Source organism: Cheilinus undulatus, unplaced genomic scaffold (assembly GCF_018320785.1).
Source record: "Cheilinus undulatus unplaced genomic scaffold, ASM1832078v1 Contig1, whole genome shotgun sequence".
Lineage (NCBI taxonomy): Eukaryota > Metazoa > Chordata > Actinopteri > Labriformes > Labridae > Cheilinus > Cheilinus undulatus.
The window spans coordinates 156,611-181,140 of record NW_024571676.1 but is presented as its reverse complement, the minus strand read 5'-3'; the positions used below and the strand labels follow the sequence as shown (position 1 = coordinate 181,140).

Sequence of the window (24,530 nt, the reverse complement as noted above, 5' to 3'; positions counted from 1 at the left end):
TTGTTGTATATCTAAGCGTTTAGACAGATGTGGAGTATGTCTTTTAAGGCATATTGACTCTGTTTGATATACTTTAGTGTTTTTAAATGCATGATAAGCAATGAAACAAACTTAATTTGTTCATTTTAAGAAAATCTGAGTATAACACATGTATGGTTGACATTGCACAATGCACCTCGGGCAGTGATGCCAGATCCTGGCAGTTATAATAATATGTTTAAAATAAATAGTTTTGTTTCTGTGTGCAGAGTAAAACAATGTTAGCATCCAAAACAAAACAAGGATGTTTGGAAAAGCGGTGTTAAAAAAATCGTTGCTCTGTTTAACAGCACTTGGGAAATACCTTAAAAATGCAGTTACTTTCAAAAAGCTGAGGGGATAAAGCCTTTTAGAATTAGAGAAATTAAAAACAGGTCAGCTTATGCAAAACAAAACAAAACAAAATCCAATGCTGAATATCCATCCTTCCATTCATTAGCTATACCTCTTCCAGTTTGGGGTCACTGGTGCTGGAGCCTATCCAAGCGGTGATTGGATGAGAGGTGGAGTTCACCCTAGACTGGTCGCCAGCAATCACAGAGACACAAACAAGCAGTCACACTCACATACGGCCGGTTTAGTGATGATGTTTTTGGCCAGTGGGAGGAAGCAGGAAAGTGCATGCTGCACTGAAAGACCCCGTCTTACCAGGATTTGAACTGGGAACCTTCTTGCTGCAAGGCAACAGTGAAAACCCGAGTCATCGTGCAGCCCACACTTAAATGAGTCTGTTTACTGATTGGAAAAATATGCATTTACAAATGTGAATAGATTAAACTAATTCCACTTTAAAAAGATACGACACTGAACTGAAAAGGAACACTTGAAATAAAAATCCTTCATTTCTCCATTTAGGCATAAATTTTGTGTATGTATTTTGCTTGTCTTGCCCTATGTCTTTGTTGGTGTAGTTTTTAAGGCCTCGTTTGAAAATAAAAGCAGAAATTAAATGATTACGATTTCACAACCCTAGTAAGAGCCTAGTTTTTATGTACATCTCCATTTTTCTTTCTGTGCCTTTATGCATATTCTCTCATCCTGTACACTCTTGTTCACAAACATAAAGACAGATGCTGATTGTTTACCCCTTAAAGAATGCATACAGCTCGAATAATTAGGGTGCTGTGTGCAAGCAGGCAAGCAAAGGGAGTGAAAACTGAACTCATTAAAATAGAAACACAGATAAACCACTTGCACACTCAGCTCTATTCAAATGACCCCCCTAAGGCAGAAAACAGCATGAAAGACGCTTTTGATCTTTGCCTATCCTTTTATATGCCTTTTCTTTTATAAAAGGCACAACAGCATCACACCAGGCAAGCACACACTTCATTTCTCATTTGTATATTTTAATAATATAACAGCATAATTTCATGCAGATCTGACAGGTAATGGGGGTCGATCATAAGTAACAAGGGACAACAATATCATCATCTTCTTTAAGCTTTAGAAAGGTTTCCTCTACTGTCTGCCCGAGGACGGCTGAGGGAGGCGAAACTTGGCCATCTCTACATCCAGGTCTGCAAATGTGTAGGGGGTGTAGTCATGGTGCTGGTAGTTTTTGTAAGTGCTGTTGTCAAAAGGCTCCTCAGGCTCTGGAGGCACCGCTGCTGCAGCCTCTGCAGAAGGAGGGGGAGAAACAAAAGTAAGCATTAGAAAAAGCTGATAGAAAAGAGCGTAAACACATCCTTCTGGGTTTTAACTATGTGCTTATCTTTGTAGCTGATTTTCATGCATCAAGAGGTGTCACTAGACCTTCATTTAGGCATCTATGATAAGTTAGATAAAAATGTGGCCTGCTCTTCAGATACTGAGAGATTTTCCATCAGACAGCTCATTTACATTTTCACACATGCTGAAAAAGGTGGTTTACGGCGGGACATTTCCTTTGGCAGCATTACCCCCAACAGAGTGTAACGGCACGGGTGTGAAAAGCCTCCAAGGTGCTGATTGTAATAATTTAAATCTCTCCTGGAAACCATGTTTACCCATGCTGTGGCAGTTGAGTTAAAGACAACATTTCAGGAAAAACACAGAGGAATACACCAAAAGTCATATTCACATTTTTCATTAGTCAGAACCATGCCAATCCCAAGTTTTCATGTAACGAGGAGATTTATGGAGTTAAAGGGAGAGAAATAAACAAGAGGTGAAATTAACAACTGAGACATCAAGGGGGCCCTTTCAGGAAGCAGAGTCACCCAGCTGGTCTGAAAGTGTGGGGTAAAGAAAGACCTACTAACAGACGCAGAGACATGAATGTTTGATCCAAGATTTAACACTGAAAGAGTAACTTTAGCATTTTTAAACCTGGGCTCTATTTTAAACACGTTGGGGTCTGAAATTGGCTGTAATGGCCCGAGAAGATATTTTGAGATAAACCTTACAAGGTTGCTTTTGTCACTGACAGGCTACGACTGTTGTTCTAGGAGTCTGATACTGCTGCAGAAATGATCACTGCAGAGATTTGCCTTTTTGACAAATATTCAGGCAATTTTTTGCAGCTGACACAAAACTAAACTGATAGTACAGACAGACTGGCCAACTGGAATTTGAGCAAATGCTTGAGGGGCCACCACACTATGGTTCCTTTGGGACATTAGACTGGCTGTAGACTGACATTTTTCAAGTAATGAAAAATTTATATCAAAATAATGATAACATTTAATAAAAATTAGGGATGTGTGATAGTATTGCATGATATTGGCACCAGCAGATATAAAAATATCTTCTGATAATTTCTCTAATATTGGGCGTATTTGGGATGAACCAAATCTGAAACTTGTATTCCCGATAAAATGTGGATAATAATAATTGTAATTTTAATGTTTTTAATTAAGATAGTCATTCATCACACCAAAAACATGCATATATCTTTCAGTCATTAGATAGTCATTTTTGACATATTTAAAAAATGAAAGTCAAACATTTTCAAGCTTTAGTGCCTTTTAGTCATCAAGACCCTAAATGTGTCAAAAAAAAACCCATGGTTTAAAATCTAGACCTGCTAATGGGTTTGAATCATCAGATTTCCTGTTGTTGATTCAGTCAAACATCTGTATAACTGGGTAATTCTGCCTCCTGAAACACTTCCCCTGACTCCAGCCACTCCTAGCTTCTGCTCGTCCAGCTGCTGTTGGGGAATGAAAAAACAATATGACCATGTGCACTCTAACATTACTGTTAGCAATAGCATTACCCGGCACAGAGAAAGCATTACCTGTAACATTAACATTAACCTGGAAACCTTTGCTCAATATAGCATTTCAAGCAAAAAAAAAAAAAAAAAAGAGTAAGCAATAGGTACCAAACATGAGCCAAATATGGAACAAATACTCTGGGAGTGAAGATGGAGGTGCTGACTGCAAGGAGGCCAAAGGAGGGGATAAAAAAAGAGTAAAGTATGAAAGGATGGTGTAAAGGCAGAAATATGAACAGGATTAGTGCCACAGAGCTCAGCAAGCACTACCAATGCATTTTTTAAACAAATGTGTCAAAAAATACAAGGCTACACCTTAGTTTGCAATATGGCTGTACAATGCTATTATTGTTGCATTATGAGCATCCATAATAAATACTGAAAAAGTTTGAATTTACCACAGTAAATTATTTAATGGAAATGGTGCCTCGTTCATTCATACATTTGTCTAGCTGAATGGATGCTTGAGAATTAGGGGTGCAGATACTTGATTTGGAAATATGAGGCATTTCCAAACTTATTTTAGCTGAAACAGATATTTAGACACCCTTTCATTGTCATCAAACAGAAAGTGTCTTGCCTTACACAACCACCTTACCTGATGGTAGAGTTGTATATTTTCTAGATATTTAAGGCCAATACATGATTTATACAGATGATATGTATAACCAATAATACCATGAACAAATGTTCATGTTGTTATGTTCATGTTCAGCAGGTCTCTGTTGAAGACCCTGTAAAGTAAAAATAAATCTGTATTTAAGTTTGACGTATAATAGATCACTGTGTTATGAACCCCCAGGTCAAATTTCAGTCAAATAAAGCATCTCCAAGTTTATAAAATTAAGCTTCAAATCATGAAAAATGAGGCAGTAAAATCTGCTCCGGGATGGTGTGGGCTGTCTGTTGAATGAGCTGAAGCCACGCCCACTCAGGAGGAATATGATCCTCTCAGGTTTTAAAAATGTTACAATCTGAATGGAGGAAAGCACTCATGCCATTAGCCTGTCTTTTGACCTTTTGTTGACCTTAGAAGAAGAGACAAAGTCTGTTCAAATCTCTGCCATGATACTTTAAATGATCCATAGACCACTGTTGCTCCACTGAGACGAACTGCTCTGGGACTTAAGATAGTGGTAAACTGTGATGAGGAGTGGCTCATAGATAAGTTGAATGAGTTTGACAAGAACTCACGCAGTGAGCATAAGCAGCTATCTTTTATTTAGAACCACAGATTAGGACACATACAGGCAGCCTAGTCTGCAGCATTATACCCCTCACTCATGGTGTCACAGTTGGAAAAGTATTTTCCCCTAAAAACATGAACCAATAAACAAAACATGCATAATTGTAACTTTGCAATGAAACATAACCATTATAGAACGGTACAAGAGGGAATTCTTTTGAACAAAATAATCCCAGAAGACCCTGCTCCAGGTGACTGCTTCCTTCCACAATTTTGTAGCGTTGGAAGGGCAGGGTCATTCCCTACTGTGGGCTCATGACATCGCGAGCCCACATATTGGCCTCGCCCACATGAAACCAAGCCAGGAAAGAGGTGAAATGGCCTAGATCCAGAATTCAGTCCATGTAGATCTCAGAGTTTTCACATGTTTACAACAACCATATTCCAACATATCTAGAGTGTTAAGACAAAAACTTTGGATTTCACTTTACAGGGTCTTTAATACTGGCAGAATATTAATATTTGACTGTCAAAGCTATTATCTGCTGATACTGATGTGCAGGTAGTCCCATGCATCCCTACTATACTATTAAAGCAATGCTCAGCTGAAGCCAACAGCTAACCTTGGGTTAATTCTTGATGATTGATTTAGATGATTTAGAGGTGAAGAAACAATGCTTTTTGCATTTATTTTGGATTCATGGGAAACGTGTTGCAAACAGCTTTAGAAAAAGCTAGGCAGAGCAGAGAATTTTAGCTCATTTATTGCACTTCATATCCTTATCACAATTTTGCAAAGTATTGCACATTTCATTTATTTCTCATATGGTGCAGGTCTAACCTTGCAAAGCTGATTGATTATCTGATTATTTTTAAAAATGACCAGACCAATAAACATCATTTAAGGAGAACAAGGCAGTAGCTACAGGAGTGGTTAGGTTGTGTTGCATAGAACTGCACTGAAATCTTGTCTGCACAGAAAGATGTGCTTCTGCTCTTTTCCTGACCTGCCACCACATGAGTTTGTAGTATTTAAAGGAGGGGCTTTGGCTGTACTGAAAGCCAGTAAAAATTAGCTTCTGTCAGTGAAGAGATTCACTTTAATGGCAGAAATTCACAACATGTCTTTATTAAAGAAAAGCTAAGAACTGTACTGTACGCATTTCTTGGTGGAAAAGATTAGGATACATACAGTATCAGTATGATATCGGCAAATATTGGCTTATAAAGTGAATTACTGGTTTGGGCTAATATGAAAATTTCTTTCAATATTTACAATATATATTTAGCTAAAATAATCTGCCTATATCAGCTGTAAATACAGGCTTCACAAAAAATATGTGTAGTTTTAGGCTGGACCAATAGACTTATGTCAGCTGAAGTCTTTTTCTTTACTCATCATCATTCCTTGAACTAAAGTCTGTTTAAAAGTCCTTGTAAAGTGAAATCCAAACTTTGTGTCTTAACACACAAGATATTTTGGGATAAGGTTGCTCTAAACATTTAAAACACAGAGATCTATACTTGACAGATTTTTTTATTTGGACCGTTAGAAAGTTGTCCATGGTTTTCCTGGCTTGGTTTTATTTGAGCATGGCAAAAATCTGAGTCCATGACATCACTAGACTTAAAATTAACCTGCCCCCTAAAGTCTGGTACACACTGTGCAATTTTGAGCTGTCCCAGACGAAGCATGACCAACTGTGGCAATACCTTTGGCCGTGGCTCTAAAACAGTGGTCCTACATTGCACCGAGAGACAGGTTGACAGAATGTGTCAGAAATTTAGGATGACTATCTCACAATGTCACTGCTCCTGTGACCTACATCTTACCAATCAATAGGAATGTAGGAAGAAATGACGCAGCAGTAAACCCAACACTGGCGCAAACAAACTAACAAGCATTGGGATGGAGACAATGCCAAAAAGCAGAAGTCTGAGGGATTCCAACAAGGTGGAAAATCTTGATCTCAGCAGTTTTTCTAAGTATACAAATGCTAAAATTACAATGGCTTTGTTGTTGCCTTGCTTCATGATTTACCATGGCATTGGCGACACAGATGAATGATGCATGCCGATGAGGTTGATTTCTTGTATATGTCCTAGCCTGCAATTAAGCAATCTTGTGGGAGTTGTCATCGTACAGTCTGCATACATCAAACTTGATATCCTATGAGATTCATGACCCACTGTGTAGCATACCACAAACTAAAAAGATTGCTAAAACACACAGTCTGTAGGAGGCATAATGCTACAATGATATAAATTCACCTAACAGTTAATCTCAGCATAGTCTGTGGTGTGCTGGTGTCACTGCCTTCATTGAAAGTTAACACTGTAAAGTAAATTTCCCAAATCTATCAGTCACAGTGGTACAGGGCATTAGCAGCATCATAACAGAGATTTGTACAAGAAAAGAGTTAAAGATCTCCTTTCTGGCATGGGCCTGGGCAGCTGCACTCTGATCGGAAGCATTTTTTAAAATCGGAGAGATCATTTTTCTCGTGAGTGGGTGCGGCTTCAGCTTATTCAACTGAACATCTACACCATCCTAGAGCACATATTACTGCCTCAGTTTTCATGATATTGAAGCTTATAAATTATAAAGCCTTTATAAATTTAGAGATGGCCTGTCATACAACAAACCTAAAATTAAGATTTATTATTTTGCAGGAACTTTAAAGGGATACTTCAACATTCTGGCAAATTCGGCCATTGCCATAATTCCTATAGTCTTAGTAATAGGTTCGTTACCTTCAGTTTGACGGTCCAAGCTATTTTTAGATCGCCGCTGCCGAGTTCGGACCTGCTGTGCCAACTTAATGTAAGCAGACAGTATTCCGGCTTTCCCTCATCAAACTCATTAAATACACAATCCAACAACTCCAAAACGCTCTCGTGGACAAGTTGTGACCTGTACATTAATCCTCTGAATGCACACACTAGATGACTCAGCCAGACTGTCAGATCCCTGGAGACCACACACCAGCCGGCCTGCCTACGACCTCACATGATCACGTGACTTCAGAAAAAAAAACCTGTCGATACCATCTTGCTGTCTCTCCACAACAGGCTGTCCTGGCATGCGTTACAGGTGCAGCAAAAATCATAAAACAAGGGAAAGACTCAAGATGAAATCCTGGCTGGAATTAAGGTACAGTTGTGTTTATGGTTGTGAGTGGTGAAAGTACGTATGATCCGTCTGGTGACGCTAACTGGTGTGCTCGCTCTTATTGGTTGTTGTGGGTACTCCATCAGCGGCACTATGACCTAAATTGTAAATATCAAACATGTTTGATATTTACGATTCAGGGTCTGGGAGGCTACAACGCGATTTGGAGCAGTAAATGAATCGTGTTGACACCACACACATGCAGACTACTCAGACAAATAATTGTTTGCGACAAGGCTCCATTCGCTATACGCCCACACAATCGTTGGGGGAATCAAATCTTGCCTAAAATTGGGCTTAAAATCCTGTAGTGTGTGGCCAGCCTTACAAAGATAAAAAATCTGGGCCAATCTGGACACCAGATCCTTTTTTCTCCCTCTACACACTTCCATTTGAGCTGGAGTGCTATGAAAAGCAGAGGCTACTCCCTAACTATGCAGCATTTCCTTAACAGACTATGCCTGGGCTGGGCCTGGCTCCAATCAGCTATGGGAGAAATTAAAATCTAAAAAAAATAAAAGAAGAGGAAGTTTACATTCTGGACCAGGCAACAATAAATACAACGTGTATTTTTGTTGCTTTTGGAAATAAATCTGGTTTATTTAGGTTTAAAATAAAAGTAAATACATTTCTTTAATTAGGATTGGTTTTACACACCATTAGGTGGCCTTGCATGGGTTATTAATGCAATTGCATTACATGATCGATATACTGATTACCAAAAATCAATATTTTTCTCCCTTGTTCCTGAGCACAAGTTTCAATAACTTGCATGACAAAATCTATTAAAATTATCATTGGGTTTGGTGTTTTGAGGCTACATCAACTAGCCGCTAAATTAATTAAGAAATAAAATTAATAATACCTTTTTTTTTTACGTATTTAAGCCTTCATTTCATATACTGACTATTTCTTTGGCATGACTAATATATCACAGAAAGAACTCCAATATATCTCAGCCATAGACTGAAGGTTGCAAGCACAAGTGAGGAAAATCAAATGCAGAAAATGTGAAAAGAAAATCAATGCACCAAAAAGCCCTGCAAGCATGATATAAATATGCATACACTGCATCCAAGCATGCAAAAACCCCTTAAAAAACCAAGGCAATGAGATGTTAGATGTGGCAACCATGGAACAGTAAATAATGTGAAAGCAACAACAACTACTTTATGAGAAGGGGTGATGACTGGTTAACAACCTTAAATTTACATTTAACCTGTTATGAGTGATAAAGAGAGAAGTATGGTCATCTGTGAGGAATATAAGATCCACAAAAGAAGAAAGAGAGAGGGTGAGATTTGGGAAGCAGGGTGGTGTAGTGTGTACCCTCAGAAGCTTCAACTGGGGCCTCGGCCTGCAGCTCCTCTCCTGCAGCTTCGGCCACGACTGGAGCAGGATCCACCAGCTCTTCTGTGCTCTCCACTGGGGCAGAAAGTTCTGCTGCAGCCTCAGCAGCGACTTCAGCTTCAACAGGGGCCACCTCAGCTTCTACAGGGGTAGCTTCAACTTCTGAAGCAGCTTCTAAAGGCTCTGTGGCTGCCTCTAGAGGGGCAGTTTCAGCTTCTACAGGGGCAGCCGCATCAGCTTCTACAGGGGCAATTTCATCTTCTGCAGGGGCAGATGTAGCCTTTATGGGGTCAGCAGCTTCAGCAATAACCAGGGCAGGATCCAACAACTCCTCTGAGCTCTCTGCAGGGGCAGAAACTTCAGCTGCAGCCTCAGCAGCTGCTTCAATGGGGACAGCTTCAGCTTCTGCTGGGACTTCAGCAGCTTCTACAGGCTCAGCTGCAGCTTCTGCTGGGACTTCAGCAGCTTCTACAGGCTTAGCTGCAGCATCTGAGGGGGCTTCAGCAGCTTCTACAGGCTCAGCTACAGCTTCTGAGGGGGCTTCAGCAGCTACAGGCTCTGTGGTTTCAGCTGCAGCTTCCCCTGGTGGAACAGCATTGGCAACAACCTCAGATGCAGAAGCAGATGTAATGACTTCTGGCTCCACTGCAGCTTCAGGACTGCTCTCGGTGCCCTCTAGTGTGTCTTCAGTGGCAGTAGAGATCTCAGGAGCAGTGTCTACCAACACTTCTGCTTCCACCACAGTTTGAGCTTCTTCTTCAAGCACTTCTGCAGCTGCTGGAGCAGCTATCTGTATGGCCTCTGCAGCAGCAAGAACAACTTCAGCTTCTTCCTTCACTGCTGCAACCTGCTGGACCTCTTCTTTTACAGCAGACTCTGAGACTTCTGGGGCTGCTGTCTTTGCTTCTGACTTCTCATCCTCAGAGTCTGAGTCTGAGTCCGAGTCTGAGTCACTGGATGACGATGAGGATGCATCAGCTGTAACATCACTAGGTTCAGATGAGGCTGCAGTAGTTGGGACTTCATCTTGAGTAGTGCAGGCAGCAGCTGTAGTGTCTTCAGGGACTGAGATTTGAGTGTTTGCATCAGCGAGGGACTCAGCAGCTGCAGGAATGGCGTCAACTACAGGAGGTGCTGCATCAACTACAGGAGGAGCGGCATCAATGACAGGTGGAGCAGTGTCAACTACAGGAGGAGCTGAATCCACTAGCTCAGTAGCTAGAGCCTCTTCGGCAGCCACAGGCTCAACTGCAACTGGTTCACTGACAGCAGCTTCAGGAGCAGTCGCAGCTTCGGGTACTACAGCTTCAGGAGCAGCTGCAGCTTCTGGTGCTACAGACTCAGGAGCAGCTGCAGCTTCAGGTGCTGCAGCTTCAGGAGCAGCTGCAGCTTCGGGTGCCGCAGCTTCAGGAGCAGCTGCAGCTTCAGGAGCAGCTGCAGCTTCGGGTGCCGCAGCTTCAGGAGCAGCTGCAGCTTCAGGTGCTGCAGCTGTTGCAGCTGAGATAGTTTCTGCAGTAGCTTGGCTGGATTCTGTCTCAACTGCAGCCACAGATGGAGCTGTGAAAACAACAGGCTCTGAAAGTCTAACTGGGAAGGCAACTGTGGTCTTGTAGGCTAGCAAAGTCGCTCTCTCATCCGGAGCGTCCGCTGCTGAGGAAGATGATGATGGTAAAAAAAACAAGGGTTAAATCATGAAGTAAAGCAGTAATCCCATATATGCATTTCTGGAATTTTCCATGTTTAACTTTTCCAAAAACTGCTAAATAGAAGAAACAGAATAACCTGAACACAACAGTAAGCATTAAAAGCATTAAAGTACTATACATTAAAGTGCATTAAGACAACTCACCATTACCCATTAAAAAGTATCATTATTAAAAATGAGTTAATCAGCAACACCTATTTCTTATTTTAAGGAAAACTGAAGAATCCTTGGGAGAAAAAGACATTTTAGATGTTTGGCATGTTTCATGCACGGTAAGGAAAAAGTGTGATTTATTAAGAATGGGTGATTCTCCAGTGTGACATCATTATATAAAATAGTGAACATCCATTAAAACATTTAACTGTAAACATAGAGCTTGAGAGAGGCAACAAAACCATAATATCCTTACTCTTTGTTGCTGTCTTGGCTTTTTTGGCTGCTGATTTTCGGGGCTCTTCAGCCTGGGTGCAGAATGGGGCAGCTGTGCGACCCCTCAGCATGCCCCGGCTCTCCAACCGGAGACACTACATGAGAGGGAAAAACATCCGTTATTATGAGCATCCAAACTGACCTCAAAACAGCTGAAATCAGCACTGGTCATGGAAAAGACACAGAGGACACATAAGAGGTAAAAATGATATAAAAAAGGAGGAACCATTAGGTTTGAGCGCTGCTATAGCTATATTTTTGTAGTGGGGGACATAGTGTGGATCATCATCTTCCTTTTTATATTCTATGATATCTAACTGGTCTTCTAAAGACGGTTGAGTCTAGGGGTGAACAATATTATCAGCATGATATCAGTATTAGCAGGTATTAGCTTGTAAAGTTAATCATGGTATTGTCAACAGATTTACTTCAGCTAGTCTTTTTTCTTTGTTCCTCAGAATATTGGACACGAGCAAAAATCCAATTTCTTGCATCCTTAGCTGAGTCATTAGATGTTTGTGACAGCAAAAGTTCAGGAAAATTGATGCAACATTTTAGTGTATTGGTAATTGCTGGATAGAAATAAGGCAGTTCTGCTTTGTGTAAGTATTCATTCAATATATATGATGATTAAGAAATAATAAATAAGTAATAGAATAAAGAAACCATTAAACTCTCCTAGAAAGTACCCTGTATTGTTTTCCATGGCTCAAGGCACGAATGATACAATCATATTAGGATAAAAATTCAGCCAGTGTTTCACACTGTTTCACTTTTTTTCTGTCAAGGCACCCATTAAAATGTGTAAATATCCCAGGTCACCCCATTCAAAAAATACTAAAATTATGACATTTTACATCCCTACGACAGCTAATGGATTAATGCAGTAATAGAATAAATGAGATAAATATCTAAAGAGACAATTAAATACCTTGGATGAAATGCATAGTGGTCTTATGGACCTTAAAACACATTTAATGCATTTCTCACTCAATAAACACCTGTGGAACTGAGAAAAACCGCATGACCCTGCACTGATGGGCTTCAGGAGCATATGAAACAATATTGATTCTTTATTTTGGGATAACCAATGATCTGATTATTCATGGTAATTCTTGGTTAAATAATAAGCACCCTGGCGTGCCTCTGATGATACCAGAGAAAGGCTGCTTAAAGGCGCTGCTGAGAAAGGCTAGTTGATGGGGCTCTTCCATTACATGGAGCAGCTCAGCTCTACTTGGTTGGACTCAGAAGCCCCGTGCTGCAGGGGATTTGCTTTTCCACCACAACCGAGCTAACCATTTGAGGGCGTGTCTAGTGCCGATGATGGTTTTAGTCCTCGTTGATGTCATCCACTGCCTGATATCTACACTGTCTGATCTGATTGACTTTAGTTCATTTTAAAGCAAAAAAATCAAACTGTGGACTGACAGCACCGCACACCGCTCTTTTCCCATTCTCTCCCCCTCTCCCTCTTTCTCTCTGCGATCATTCAACAATAATTCACACTTATCTTCAAAAAGAGAGAATTTTTCTCCAAAGAAGTTAAAGAGCAGTCTGATTGATTTATGGGTCTTTGGGACAGCAGAAAATGAACACAATCATATTTTTGGATTGGGCAATAAGAACTGTATGCTTTACTAGTGCCAGTTAATAGTTCAGTAATTGTTACTCGTAAGTTGTTACATAGGAAAGACTGTCTCTATCATGGGCTAAATGTTTAAAATAGGGGTGCACCGATCCCAATCCTGGTATCAGGTATTAGCCCGATCCAGCCCCTTAAAGCTGGATCAAGTATCGGTGGGAAAGGGCCGATCCGTGGTGCTGATCTAGGCAACCAGCTCTAAGCCTTTTTTACAAGGTTGTTTGCACTGTTTTCTCACAGAATTGTCACTTTTTTTACAGTATGTGGTTAAAAACACTTGTGTAATACAGTTTTGTACTGGAATGTTACCTCTGATGCACTTTCTTTGTTTTTTGCTGCATTACCAGTCTACAGGGTATAAAAGTTTACAATTGAATAGTAATTTCTCTAAGTTCTGAAGCATTGTTTTTACCAAACTGCTGGTAAATATTTTAACACTTTATAGTTTAACTTAAATAAATATCAACCTCAGTAGTCTATATGTACTCATTTTTTGCCTTTTAACCAAAACAATTACCAGTCTTATCTTAAAGTAGGGCATGCAGGTTTTCTTTTAACACTGGTATCGGATCAGTATCGGTCGATACCCAAAGCCCAGGTATCGGAATCGGTATCGGGACCAGAAAAGGTGGATCGGTGCATCCCTAGTTTAAAATATCTCTAGGATTAAAATTTTAAAAAGCTTAGAATCTATTTGTTTTTAAGAAAGGGAAATAGTTCAACTTTTGTAATTAGTAGGCATGGACAAAGTTGTTATCCTGGTGCTGCGCCTGGTCCGTCTTGATTTCACTCGTCAGTGTGAGAACTCAAGCCGCATGCAACCATCAGACCGCAGTATGAGCACATGAATCTGGGGTTTTGGTCTTGTCATACACGTATCAGTCACACAGTGATACTAAGATTAGACCACCACCACTGTGGAGGAGTTGCAGGGCTGTACAGTGCGACATATATGTTGCAAATGCAAAGAAAATATCGCAAAGAAAATTGGTCTGTGCTAAGAGGTTTTCACTCCTCATCGCACAGGTGCAATGACAAAGTGAGAGAGGTGTGTCAATGCCATTCGACTTTAGGTTTTACTTGTTGCTACAAAAAAACCTCATCCCACTTTGATTTGAGATTCATGCCCAGTCGATCTATTTTATATTTCAGGCACATTTTAAGTTCAAGCGGAATGTTATTTCCTCTTGTTATACGTAATCCTGATACAATGGTGAGAAAGTGGCCTGCAGCAGCTCAAATGAGGAAGGCTCAGGGAATACACAGCACAGGTGACAATTTCTAATAATGTTAGAAATATTTTTCTTATCACTGAGTATCAGTAAATATATATGGGGTGTCCAAACTATGGGCCGTGGGCCAACTGTACACTATGTCTTTTTGAATAAGCCTGCAAGAAATCCATTAGGAAGGCCCACATAAGAACTAAAAACATGTACTTTACTCTATTTCTTAGTTTGACTAGAAATGCACAATATTGGGAGTTTATACAATATGGAGATATATAAATTAAATTTAGACCACATTAAAGTTTAAGTAATTAGGATGAACCAGAAAAGATTTCAGCTGTCTGTTGGTCCTGCCTAACGTTAAAAAAATGAATACAAACAAAAGGATTATAGCAGCAAATGGCAGCATAAATGGAGCTCATTTGCTCCTCTGTCTGATCTCAAAATCTGATTTCCAAATCATACTGCTCTAATCACCTACAAGCACCAACACTGCTATAGAATTAGTCAGCCTCCTGCAGTTTGCTCTTGTTTTGTGCCTGAATGTGGAGATGAATCGTCAGCATCTCTCTTCTCTGCTGCACCCCAAAATTCTTAACAATGATTGGCTGTTTGCTTAGCTAGACATTAATTGAGATCTATAATCTAGGCTGTTTTGGTTTTGTATTTTAAGTACATTCATTTACTAAGCATATATTTTGGTTACATGTTGGTTTTAGAGATGTAACAAACATTGAGCTACAGGTTTTGTGTTCTGTGCTACAAGATTGTCAACCTCTGTAGCACCAGCGCTATAGGCAGGAATAAAACATCTCCCAGTGGGATGAAAATGTATCATCACAGGGGGTGATATTAGAAGCACAATGGGGGCGAAATCCTACTGGCAAACAACACCCTGTGAACCACTTTACCATCAGCGTACTTGGAGGTGGGGCTGGCTCGCTTCGGCCCTGCTCTAGAGCAGGACCACCCTCAGCCAGGCTGGGCACAACTCTGTGCTGCCAAACTGGTAATGGAAAAGTAAATCACCGCAGCTTGGTTTGGCTCACAAAATGTCATGGTGGAAAAGCCTCGTAGACATACATTTGTTTTAAGGATGCACAATATTACTGGCTTGATAACAGTATCAGCAGATAGTAGCTCATAAGTCAATTATCTGTATTGGCAGATATTAGATTAGAAAGTTGCATACTGGTATCAGCAGATGTGAAAATCTCTGCTAGTCTTTCCAGCTGATATAATGCTGCTGCTAGTAAAAATCATATATCAGCTAGGGATGCACTACATTTGATTTTTGCAGATATCTGATATGCAGATTTTTTCCTTATCTGCTGGCACTGATATTTCACTTTTTAAGCTAATATCTGTGGATACCTATATCATGCCAATAATATTGTGTATAATTAATAATGGTCTAATATTGGTAAAATATATGACTGTACTATTAGATATAGGTGGTTGCCTACGACACTACACACATTTTGAATAAAGCCTAAAACTTAAACCAACTACCAGACTGTCTGCCTCTCCGCTCCTCTCTCAGCTCTGCTTGACTCAGCTCTCTTTGCTCTGGAGACACTTGATGTTTTAACGCTAAAACAGGTCTATATCAGGGATTCTTGATATTGGCTTTTTGCCAATATTCATTATGCTGTTATTTCCAGTCTCATTTTTACACACCTTTTTCATTGTTAAAAAAACACCAAGTGTAATATGTACAAAGAGAGGCTGAGTCAAGTGGGGCTGAGAGAGCTGCAGGGAAGTAGACAGTCTGGTGGTTATTTTAAGGATGCAGGATATTATCTTTGTGAAATCAGTAGAAGCAGATATTAGCTTAAAAATTAAATTCTTCATACTGGCACTTTCTGCTGACATTTTGGCCATAAAAATCCTGCCAATTTCAACTTTAATTTTTTACAAACCAAGAAGTTTTAAGCCAAACCAACAGACCTATGACAGCTGAAGCCTTTTTCTTTATTTATCATCATTCCTTACACTTTTAAGAGTGCATGAAGAAAAGGGCATTTTTCATTTAGACTTTAGCTAAATTGTGTTTTTAAGGACTGAGGTTTTAGGTCAGACCTAAAATGTCAGTTGACTTTAATTAAATTGAATTAAATTGTAAATATCAACACATCAATTATTGGCAAAAATCAAATAACCTGCATCCCTACATTTTCATTAATTCATTAGTATTTTATACATTATTTATATATTCAATTTTTAACACTCATTAATATTTAATGATTGTCTGTTTTTCAATGAGTTATGTGTGTTTTAGCTTGATAATTCATGTGATAAAGATTTAGTAAAATCAACAAGTAATCTTTTCTAATAGTCCTGATTCCAGCATCAATCACAAATATAGTGACTATGGTTTTTCCTATGATTGAGAACTCCTAAGGTCTGTATATATATATATATATATATTGATAGCAGCTAAAATGATTTTGGGTAAATCTGCATATTGAATATCATCAAAAATCTAATATGGTGCATCCCTGAAACACATCTTATTATTGTAAAGAAAAAGCAGTGTACAATATTATCGGCACAATATGTATTGACCGGTATTAACTTATTAAGTACATTATTGTATTAACAGATATAAGATTTTTTTGTAGACATAGGTTAGATTTTAACTAGGGCTGGACAATTAATTGAATTTTAATCGTGATTAATTTTGTCTTCTCATGATCATAAAAACATTATAATCAAAGAAAAACGATTAATGTGTGCTTCAGAGAGTATTTTTAGGTTGTGTTTTTGGCTGTGTTATTAGTGTTTTTTGCATGTTGCAAATTTTGCCAGTTTTACAGGAGTGCATGTAGATTGGATATTTATTTTTATTTATTGTTTTTTTTATTACTATTATTTAATATATTGTTATATTTTACTTGTTACTAATTTATTTTTGATTGCTCTTTTAAGTTGTGGTTCAATAAATACTGGAATTTTGAAATCAATGAATAATCAGTTTTATTAGGTTAATCGTGATTTCAATATCAATCAAAATAATCGTGATTATTATTTTTGCTATAATCGTCTAGCCCTAATTTCAAATTTGACTATATCAGCGGTAAATATTGGCCATTTGAACAAATAACTTAGTGGAGTTTCAGTCTGGACCAACAGACCATAATCAGCTAGTCTTTTTCTTTGTTTACTGTTGTTCCTTAACACAAATTTTAACTAAATTTGGTCCTTAAAATAGACTTTAATTTGTCCATCCTTAAACTTTAAATGTTGTGTTTTTTAAGGACTACAGTTTAAGGTTAGAGCTGCATTTGAACAATGACATCAGTGTCACTATTGACTGAAATTAGTTGTTAATATCAGATATTGGCAAAAATTCCAATATTGTGAATCCTTTACTTTTTTTTCATCGATTATATATATTTTAACACTCATTAATTTTCATTGATTGTTTTCAGGATGTTAAGGTGTTTAAGTTTCATAACTCATTTGAAACAGATGCAGTCAAATCAACAAGTAATAATCATCCTGATCTCAGTATCAATCAAAATAATTGTGATTATGTTTTTTTGCCATTATCAAGCAGTTGTGTATAAATGTTGGTAGTGGCTAAAATGAGTTTGGGTAAATAGCCATTAATTTTTTTAGTCTGGCATACTGAATATTGGCAAAAATCCAATATCATGTATTCCTAATGCACATCTTTTGTACTGCAAAATACAACAAGTGTCTTTAGTGCAAGAGCTTAGGGGAGGGCGGGGGAGAGGACAGTTGTCTGACATTTGTGTCTTTTTGCAAAATATTTAGGGGTTACAATGAGCCTCGTTGAGCATGTGTGGCCCTAGAAAGCCACTTTTATCTGATGGTACAGTTGTTCATTTTAGGGATGGACAGATGACAATACCAGTAATGCTTATTAGTGCCAACACCAAACCTAAGTTCTCACACTCATAAACCACTGCAGATACTGTACTCGGTATCAGCATGATGATGCTAGCCTTGTTATGCGAGTAGTTTTTGTGGTCAAAGTTGGAGCCATGTCTGCAGTTTAGTGATATTCTAACATAAATGAGGAAAAAATATGAACTGATAAATTCGAGGAGGGATGAAGACCATGGACTTTTAAAATATTTTTGAGAACAGTCATGGAATTTTTGAGTATTTATATTTACTTGGTATCAGCAAATATGAAAATGCAAGTACTTGTACTCGTACTTGCTCTATAGAAAAAGGGGTATCTGTGCAGGACTAGCTTATTTAGCTAATATTTAAAGCTGATATAATTAATGCAGACAATATATATCCGTTGTAAATATCAGCAGAAATGTTCATATCTGCAGATACCAATATTTAAGTTTTTAAGCTATAACTGGCTGATTCAGATATCATGCTGATATTATCCTGTATCACTAGTTTAAATGTACACATTGTGGGTGAGAAAGCACTCGGTTGCTTCGGCTAAATACTGATCTGTAAAACTATTGAGATACATTTAGACTTTTGCCATGTGTCAAATTGTGAATGCCTCTGTTGCCCTAATGATTATAATGGGATTTATAAGCCTAGGTGTGACAACGAAAACTATAGACATATATGGCTGTAAGTCACCAGTTACCACAGTCACCGTTTACACCGTAACACCTTACTTCTTCGTAAGACAAACTACCTCTTCTTAATATCTTGTTTAACACATTCAATAACAATGTTAACAACTTCGTAGAACTCACACAGTAGTATGCAGACTCAAAAAGTCAAAAATCAGATATTTTCATACACAATCTGATCTGTTCATCCGACTTTGAGAGGCGTTCGAGTCAACATTCACGGCATGAAACTAATTTACCAATCACTTCACAGTAGCTGGATTTACTGAAACATTTGTCAATTATTTTAAATCCAGTATATGTTGACGTAGAAGCTCGCAGGTGAGTCTGGTGTAGATAAGGAGAGAGAACGGCTCTATATGTCCTTTTCGGTGGTGCGTTCATTGTCAGCAATGTAAAGTTATGAGCAAAATGTTGACGTTTTTAAATTTCAATTTCCTCTACAAATGCTGGGATAATCTTTAGAAAGTTCTGGTCTCGAAAAATAACCATAACGAAGAATTTAAGGTAATGTTACCTTGAGGGAACAGAGTCGCCCTAACCGCAGCAAGGAGGTCGCCATTTCGTACTCTCGGTTTTATGCTCCGGCGGAAAACTTGAAGCAAAGACAAAGGTTCCACAACATTAACTACAGAATGCAATTGCTGAAGAAATTGTGCTGTGAAAGGGGAAAAGTGAGAGAGCCTGAGATTATTTTGGCAAAAAAGATGTAGGAAAGGCTGTTAGTGATAATGCGTGGCAAGTCATAATATCCAACACTGGTTGGGCTTCAAGAGATATAAGGAGTAAATTTACTCACTATTAAATTATATATAGGTACTATTATACTTCATTAAAGTTATTTAGGATTAGTCTGATACAAGAGAGAAAATGTTGGAAATGTAAGGAGGAACTCGGAACATGTATACACACTATTTGGGAGTGCCTTGTACTTCTTCCCTTTTGGAAGGAGGTGCTGGGAAAACTTGAAATGATAGAAAAGCCTCTACCACTAACCCCTCAACTGTATCTTCTGGGAGATGAATCAGTTCTACCTCTAAGGGTCAAAAGAGTTTGAGTAACTGGTTGCAGCATGAATAGTGTTAAAAATCTGGAAAATTTCAAAAACCCCAGTACTTGCTGAATGGATCAACATAATGACAGAAAATGCCTCCTTTGAAAAGCCATTGGCTAGAATTAATGATAAAAAAGGAAGCTGTAAACATGCCTGTAAATATCTGAAATATAAATGGGTTTTTGTTGGAATTTTTAGGCTTTATATTAAAGTTTCACATTTTGGCAATGCTTGACGAAATGTTGGGGTAACATTTAAAAGATATATTTAAGAATTTTCACAGAAATTATAGGTAATTTGTGTGGATTTTGGAAATTAAAAAATTCGATAAATACAGGACTTGAAGTGGAAATTTTGTTGATGCTTGACCGTACCAAGTCATTGTGGTCCATCATCAACATAACTACCCCATCCCTTTCTGACTGACCCCATTTCTTCCAGACTGAAGACCCCCCAAAAACTGCTCTAAAACTGATCCAGGTCTGTATTTTCTGCAGAAACATGACCTTATGGAGATTCATGGACTTAGATTTGGAAAGTCCTGTTATAACACAATGCTGAGGTTTTAAACCTATGAGATCCTAAAATAAAGATAAAATCGGATTGTTTTAAAGATAAATAAAAGATGGTTTATCAGGTGAAGAAACAAAAAATACAGGGTGGTATAAGCTTATACCTTAAAGAAACACATTGATAACTGTGAGACAATTTCCTCATCAAACTAAACATAAAAACCTGTTGCCGTTTGGGGTGATTTCTGTTTTTAATATTGGTGTTAGTATTCACTTACAGTCTAAACATTTGAACTGTATTAATAATTATATGTAAGTTAATTCGGGGCCTTCTGCTCTCCGTAATTCCGCACTGTTAGATTTATAACCTCCTCATGACTACGCGTGCGACTGTAGAGGTTTAATTCCGTGGTTACATCAATCCTTTGTTGCTGGATCTCAATCCCAACGGTCCACGGACCAGGGCTTCGAACTACGGGCGCTGTCCTCTGCTTTTTGTCCCATATACTCCCTTGTACTGCGGTTGGTACAAATCAATCAGTATTATCGGAGGTAAGTATTGGGTATTAATTTCCACTAGTTTCGATAACAAACACATATTGATGATTTATGTTACTAGAAAGTAAGCCTTGCTTAGCAACCTCTTCCCTAAGATGAGCATATCGTTAATAAAATACACATTTTACCTGTCATTTGTGTTAGCTGAAGTTTTATTGTTACAGTGAGACGGACGCCTCCCTTGTTAAAGACAGAACATCTCGATCGCCCCCTGCTGGCTGGCTCTGATCTAGCTCTGACTTCCACCCAAGAGAAAGTCACTTGTTGCACAGGAAGAAGCTCTGCTTTTTCGCATGTATTTCTGGAAATGAAGTCCAAAATGATCCCAAACTTGGAGTGGACTTTCACAGACATTTTTCTTACCATAAGGCGCCATTTTTATCGGTATTGTCAGTTTTTTACGCACTTAAACACACAATGTTTAATCAAAGATTCAAAAGGACATAAGTCTTTGTAAAAGTAAGGACTTCAGTCCTCACAACATGCCATATACATTTACTTAAAACTGTGATCTTATAGAACAAAACAAAACAAAACAGAGCATGGTTTTTCATTTCACTTGTCTACTGAGTTCCAGTGATTTTACAGCAAGAATGTAATATGACAAGTAATTACCATGACCAGGGTACATCACATTAGGTCATTTTGCAATTAAGTCCTGTGATTTTACAGTGTTGGTGTGGTTAGGTTACTTTTAAATTACAGCTGTGTACTGAATTGAAAGGAAAATTTCCAAGAAATGTAAAACTTTTAGTGTAAATTTCAAAATAAACCCAAATTGGCTCCACCAGACTCTCTCAATAACTGACACCATTTTACTAACTGAAGACTCCCAAAAACCGACACACAGCCAAAACAGATGCACTTAAACTTCAGCAGTACTGTACTTTCTTCAGAAAGGGTTAGGGTTATTTAGGACCTTCAGGAGATTTGTGGACATCATTTTTGTTGAAAATTTCTCCCTGTTCAAAGACAAGCCTGAGCTTCTAAACTTATTAGGTCCTACTGATCCCAAATATGTGGGAGAAACTAAAAATGCATTCAAAGCAAAAGCTCAGGTCTCAGGAGGTTAAAGATGATCCACACATTTAAAAAATTAAACAATGCAAGAGTGTTATATTTGTGTGATCAATTCAATTAAATTCAATAAGCTTTTTTGGCATGGGACAACATCCGTTTCCATTGCCAAAGCAGTTAGAACAAAAATAATAACAGGAAAAAAATGATTGTTAATTATATATGTATTAACAATGGGGTTTAACTTAAAAATTACAGTTAAAAATGTAGAAATTCTGTTAAATATACAGGACTGAAAATTAATACCCATGGATTTCATCTGTGACAGGTAGTGCAGTGACTCCCACTATCCTCCTTGGCAGGCTGAGCTTATCAGTGACACATCCTGTGCTTTACCTGGGCTCAGCTGTTAGTGTTTGTGAACACTGTTACAGGTGATCATTGCAAGGAAGATGTTTTGCAAATAGAGGGGTCAATTTCCCACTAAACTTGTTCTGACTTTATATTAGACAACAAACTTTGTTGGTCAATCTGTGTTTTCTCCTGTTTGTATGAGGAAAGAAATTGTTTAAAATTGCAGGTAGTGTTTATTTGGCTTGATCACGTAATTTCTTAGCATGCCACAGTCAATCTTAATCTTACAAAACATTATTTTCAACAAGAAAATTTTGACTATTAAAAATGCAGAGAGGATAATAACTTTGGATAAATTCAAGCCACAGTAGCTGGTGAGCAAAAAGTTCATGTTAAGCCCTGCATAGACCACTGAATGTGATGAAATATCTTTGAGGCCCTTCACAGTGATCCTTTTTCAGGAACCTACCTCCATTCCAAACTAACTGAATAGCCCTGTCTATCTTTTTTTATAAGGCAGGCAAGCTCCAGTGAGAAATACATAAACTAAGATAGACGGCACAAGATTCACAAGAGGATGAACCAGAACGACTTTATCTGCACTTTATTATCCAACCCAGCCGAAGAGAAAATATGTTCTACAAGAATACACAGATGAAGAAGCAAAGAAAATAAGAAAAAGGTTTTTGTCATTTCTCCTTAAAGCCAAAGAAGTTATTTTCAAAATTCTAAATGACATTTACCCATCTAATCACTTCCTGATGGTAAATAGCTTGATGTTGTTGGGAAAACATTTTATTCACAGATGCAAATACGTTCAGATCAAACCCAATACTGAAGGATGGAAAAAATGAACTTAAACAGTTTGCAAAGTCTCTTCAATGCATTCAGGAGAAGAATGCTCAAAGACTCGCTGGCTTGCTGGACTTATATTTGTTACTGGAATAAGACTCTCACAATGCGTAATGTTTCTGTTTTGTATTTGACTATGTATCAGCACCTGATATTGGCATTTTCAAAAGAATTTTTGCCTTGATGTTTCTACTGAAATATTGTCAATAAAATGTAAAAACAAAACTGTGGTGACGCTAGCCACTCCTCGATTTGTCATATTGTGTGTTTCATGTAGGCAATTCGACAAAAAGTAGCCTATGTAAGACAGTGGATTTGTGCAGTCACCTAACTAAAACCTCTGGTGTCATCTTTCGTTTCATTCTGATCTGATTTATTTCTTGTCATGCACACATTTGACAAAAGCAAACCTATTGACAGTTTATTTCTCATTGTTAGATACTTGACAATCAAAATAGTTTTTTTTTTTTTGTGTACAAATTGTTTGTACTGTGAAATGTTCTGTAAAGCTTGTCCTAAAAATGGTTTTGTTTTGGAAAAACATCGAGAAACTGGCAGAGGGCGCTAGTGGACAGAGTGACATGTTTTACAGCTTTTGGTGAACAGATACATTAATGAGGAAGAGAATCACAGTGCATGTCTCACATGTTATTTGATACCGGTAAAAAATACCTCATCTTTGGCAACGAGGATGGCAAATTCTGCACCTTTACCTGCATCATTTATGCCCTGCCCAGGCAAAATGCCTTTCCTGCTGTGATGAAGATGTTTGAACACATCTTAGCTATTGCGGCTGCAGGGAAGGGAAATATGAGAGAAGGGGCGATGAATAAGTAAGCTTATGAAAGTGTATGTGATTAGAAATATTGAGAAAAAAATGCAAGTGAAATAAATTTTAGCTTGTGAAAAGGTTTGAGAAGTGATAATTCACAAATTAAATCATCATTTTTTATCACTGAAAACATGTTTTCAGGAATTAACTGAGTTTTATCATTTAATGTAATTTTTGTTACTTCCCTGACCATAGTTAGAGCAGCCCATTCTTCATGTTTTTATTGCATCTGGCTGATATCATGACAGACCATGATCCTTTGACTGAGATTTTTTTTCTGTTTAATGTTTTAAAGTACAGTAAATTTGAGTAAGGTTCTGTGTTAATTAAAACAGATATGAAATCCAATTACAAGGATATACACTCTCCTCCGAAAGTATTGGAACAGTGAGGCCAATTGGGTTTGACACTTTAAAAGGTGAATATGAGACAAGAGATCAACATTTTAGCTTTTATTTCCAGGTATTTACATCTGGTTCTGATATACAACTAAGGAGATAACTTTATTTGTAACAGAACACCACAATTCTAGGTGATCAAAAATATTGGAATGGATCGACTCAGATAAGATTACAGTAAATAACACTGAATATTTAGTTGTAAATCCTTTGCTTGCAGTAACTGTATCAAGGCTCTGACCCAGTGATATCACTGATCTTTTACATTCTTCTTTTGTGATACTTTTCCAGGCGTTAACCACAGCCTCTTTTAGTTGTTTGGGGTTTAATCCCTTCAGTCTCCTCTTTAGAAGGTTAAATGGATGCTCTATAGGGTTTAAGCTAAGGGATTGACCAGGCCAGTCTAACACCGTCCACTT

At 38.1% G+C, this 24,530-nt stretch overlaps 1 protein-coding gene across 2 annotated transcripts; it reads right to left on the bottom strand.

Annotated features, from left to right (window-relative positions):
- Positions 1-1,371: 1,371 nt before the first annotated feature.
- Positions 1,372-19,122, bottom strand: ndufv3 (NADH:ubiquinone oxidoreductase subunit V3). 2 transcript variants are annotated; one of them, XM_041782405.1, is made up of 4 exons: positions 19,052-19,122; positions 11,061-11,175; positions 8,926-10,596; positions 1,372-1,658 (listed from the first exon to the last, which is right to left on the bottom strand). In XM_041782405.1, the coding sequence occupies exons 1-4, from the start codon at positions 19,094-19,096 to the stop codon at positions 1,501-1,503; spliced, it is 1,989 nt and encodes a 662-aa protein (XP_041638339.1). In that variant the 5' UTR covers positions 19,097-19,122; the 3' UTR covers positions 1,372-1,500. The 2 variants fall into 2 exon arrangements, with proteins under 2 accessions (XP_041638339.1, XP_041638340.1); XM_041782406.1 differs by having other exon boundaries at positions 8,926-10,593.
- Positions 19,123-24,530: the final 5,408 nt, after the last annotated feature.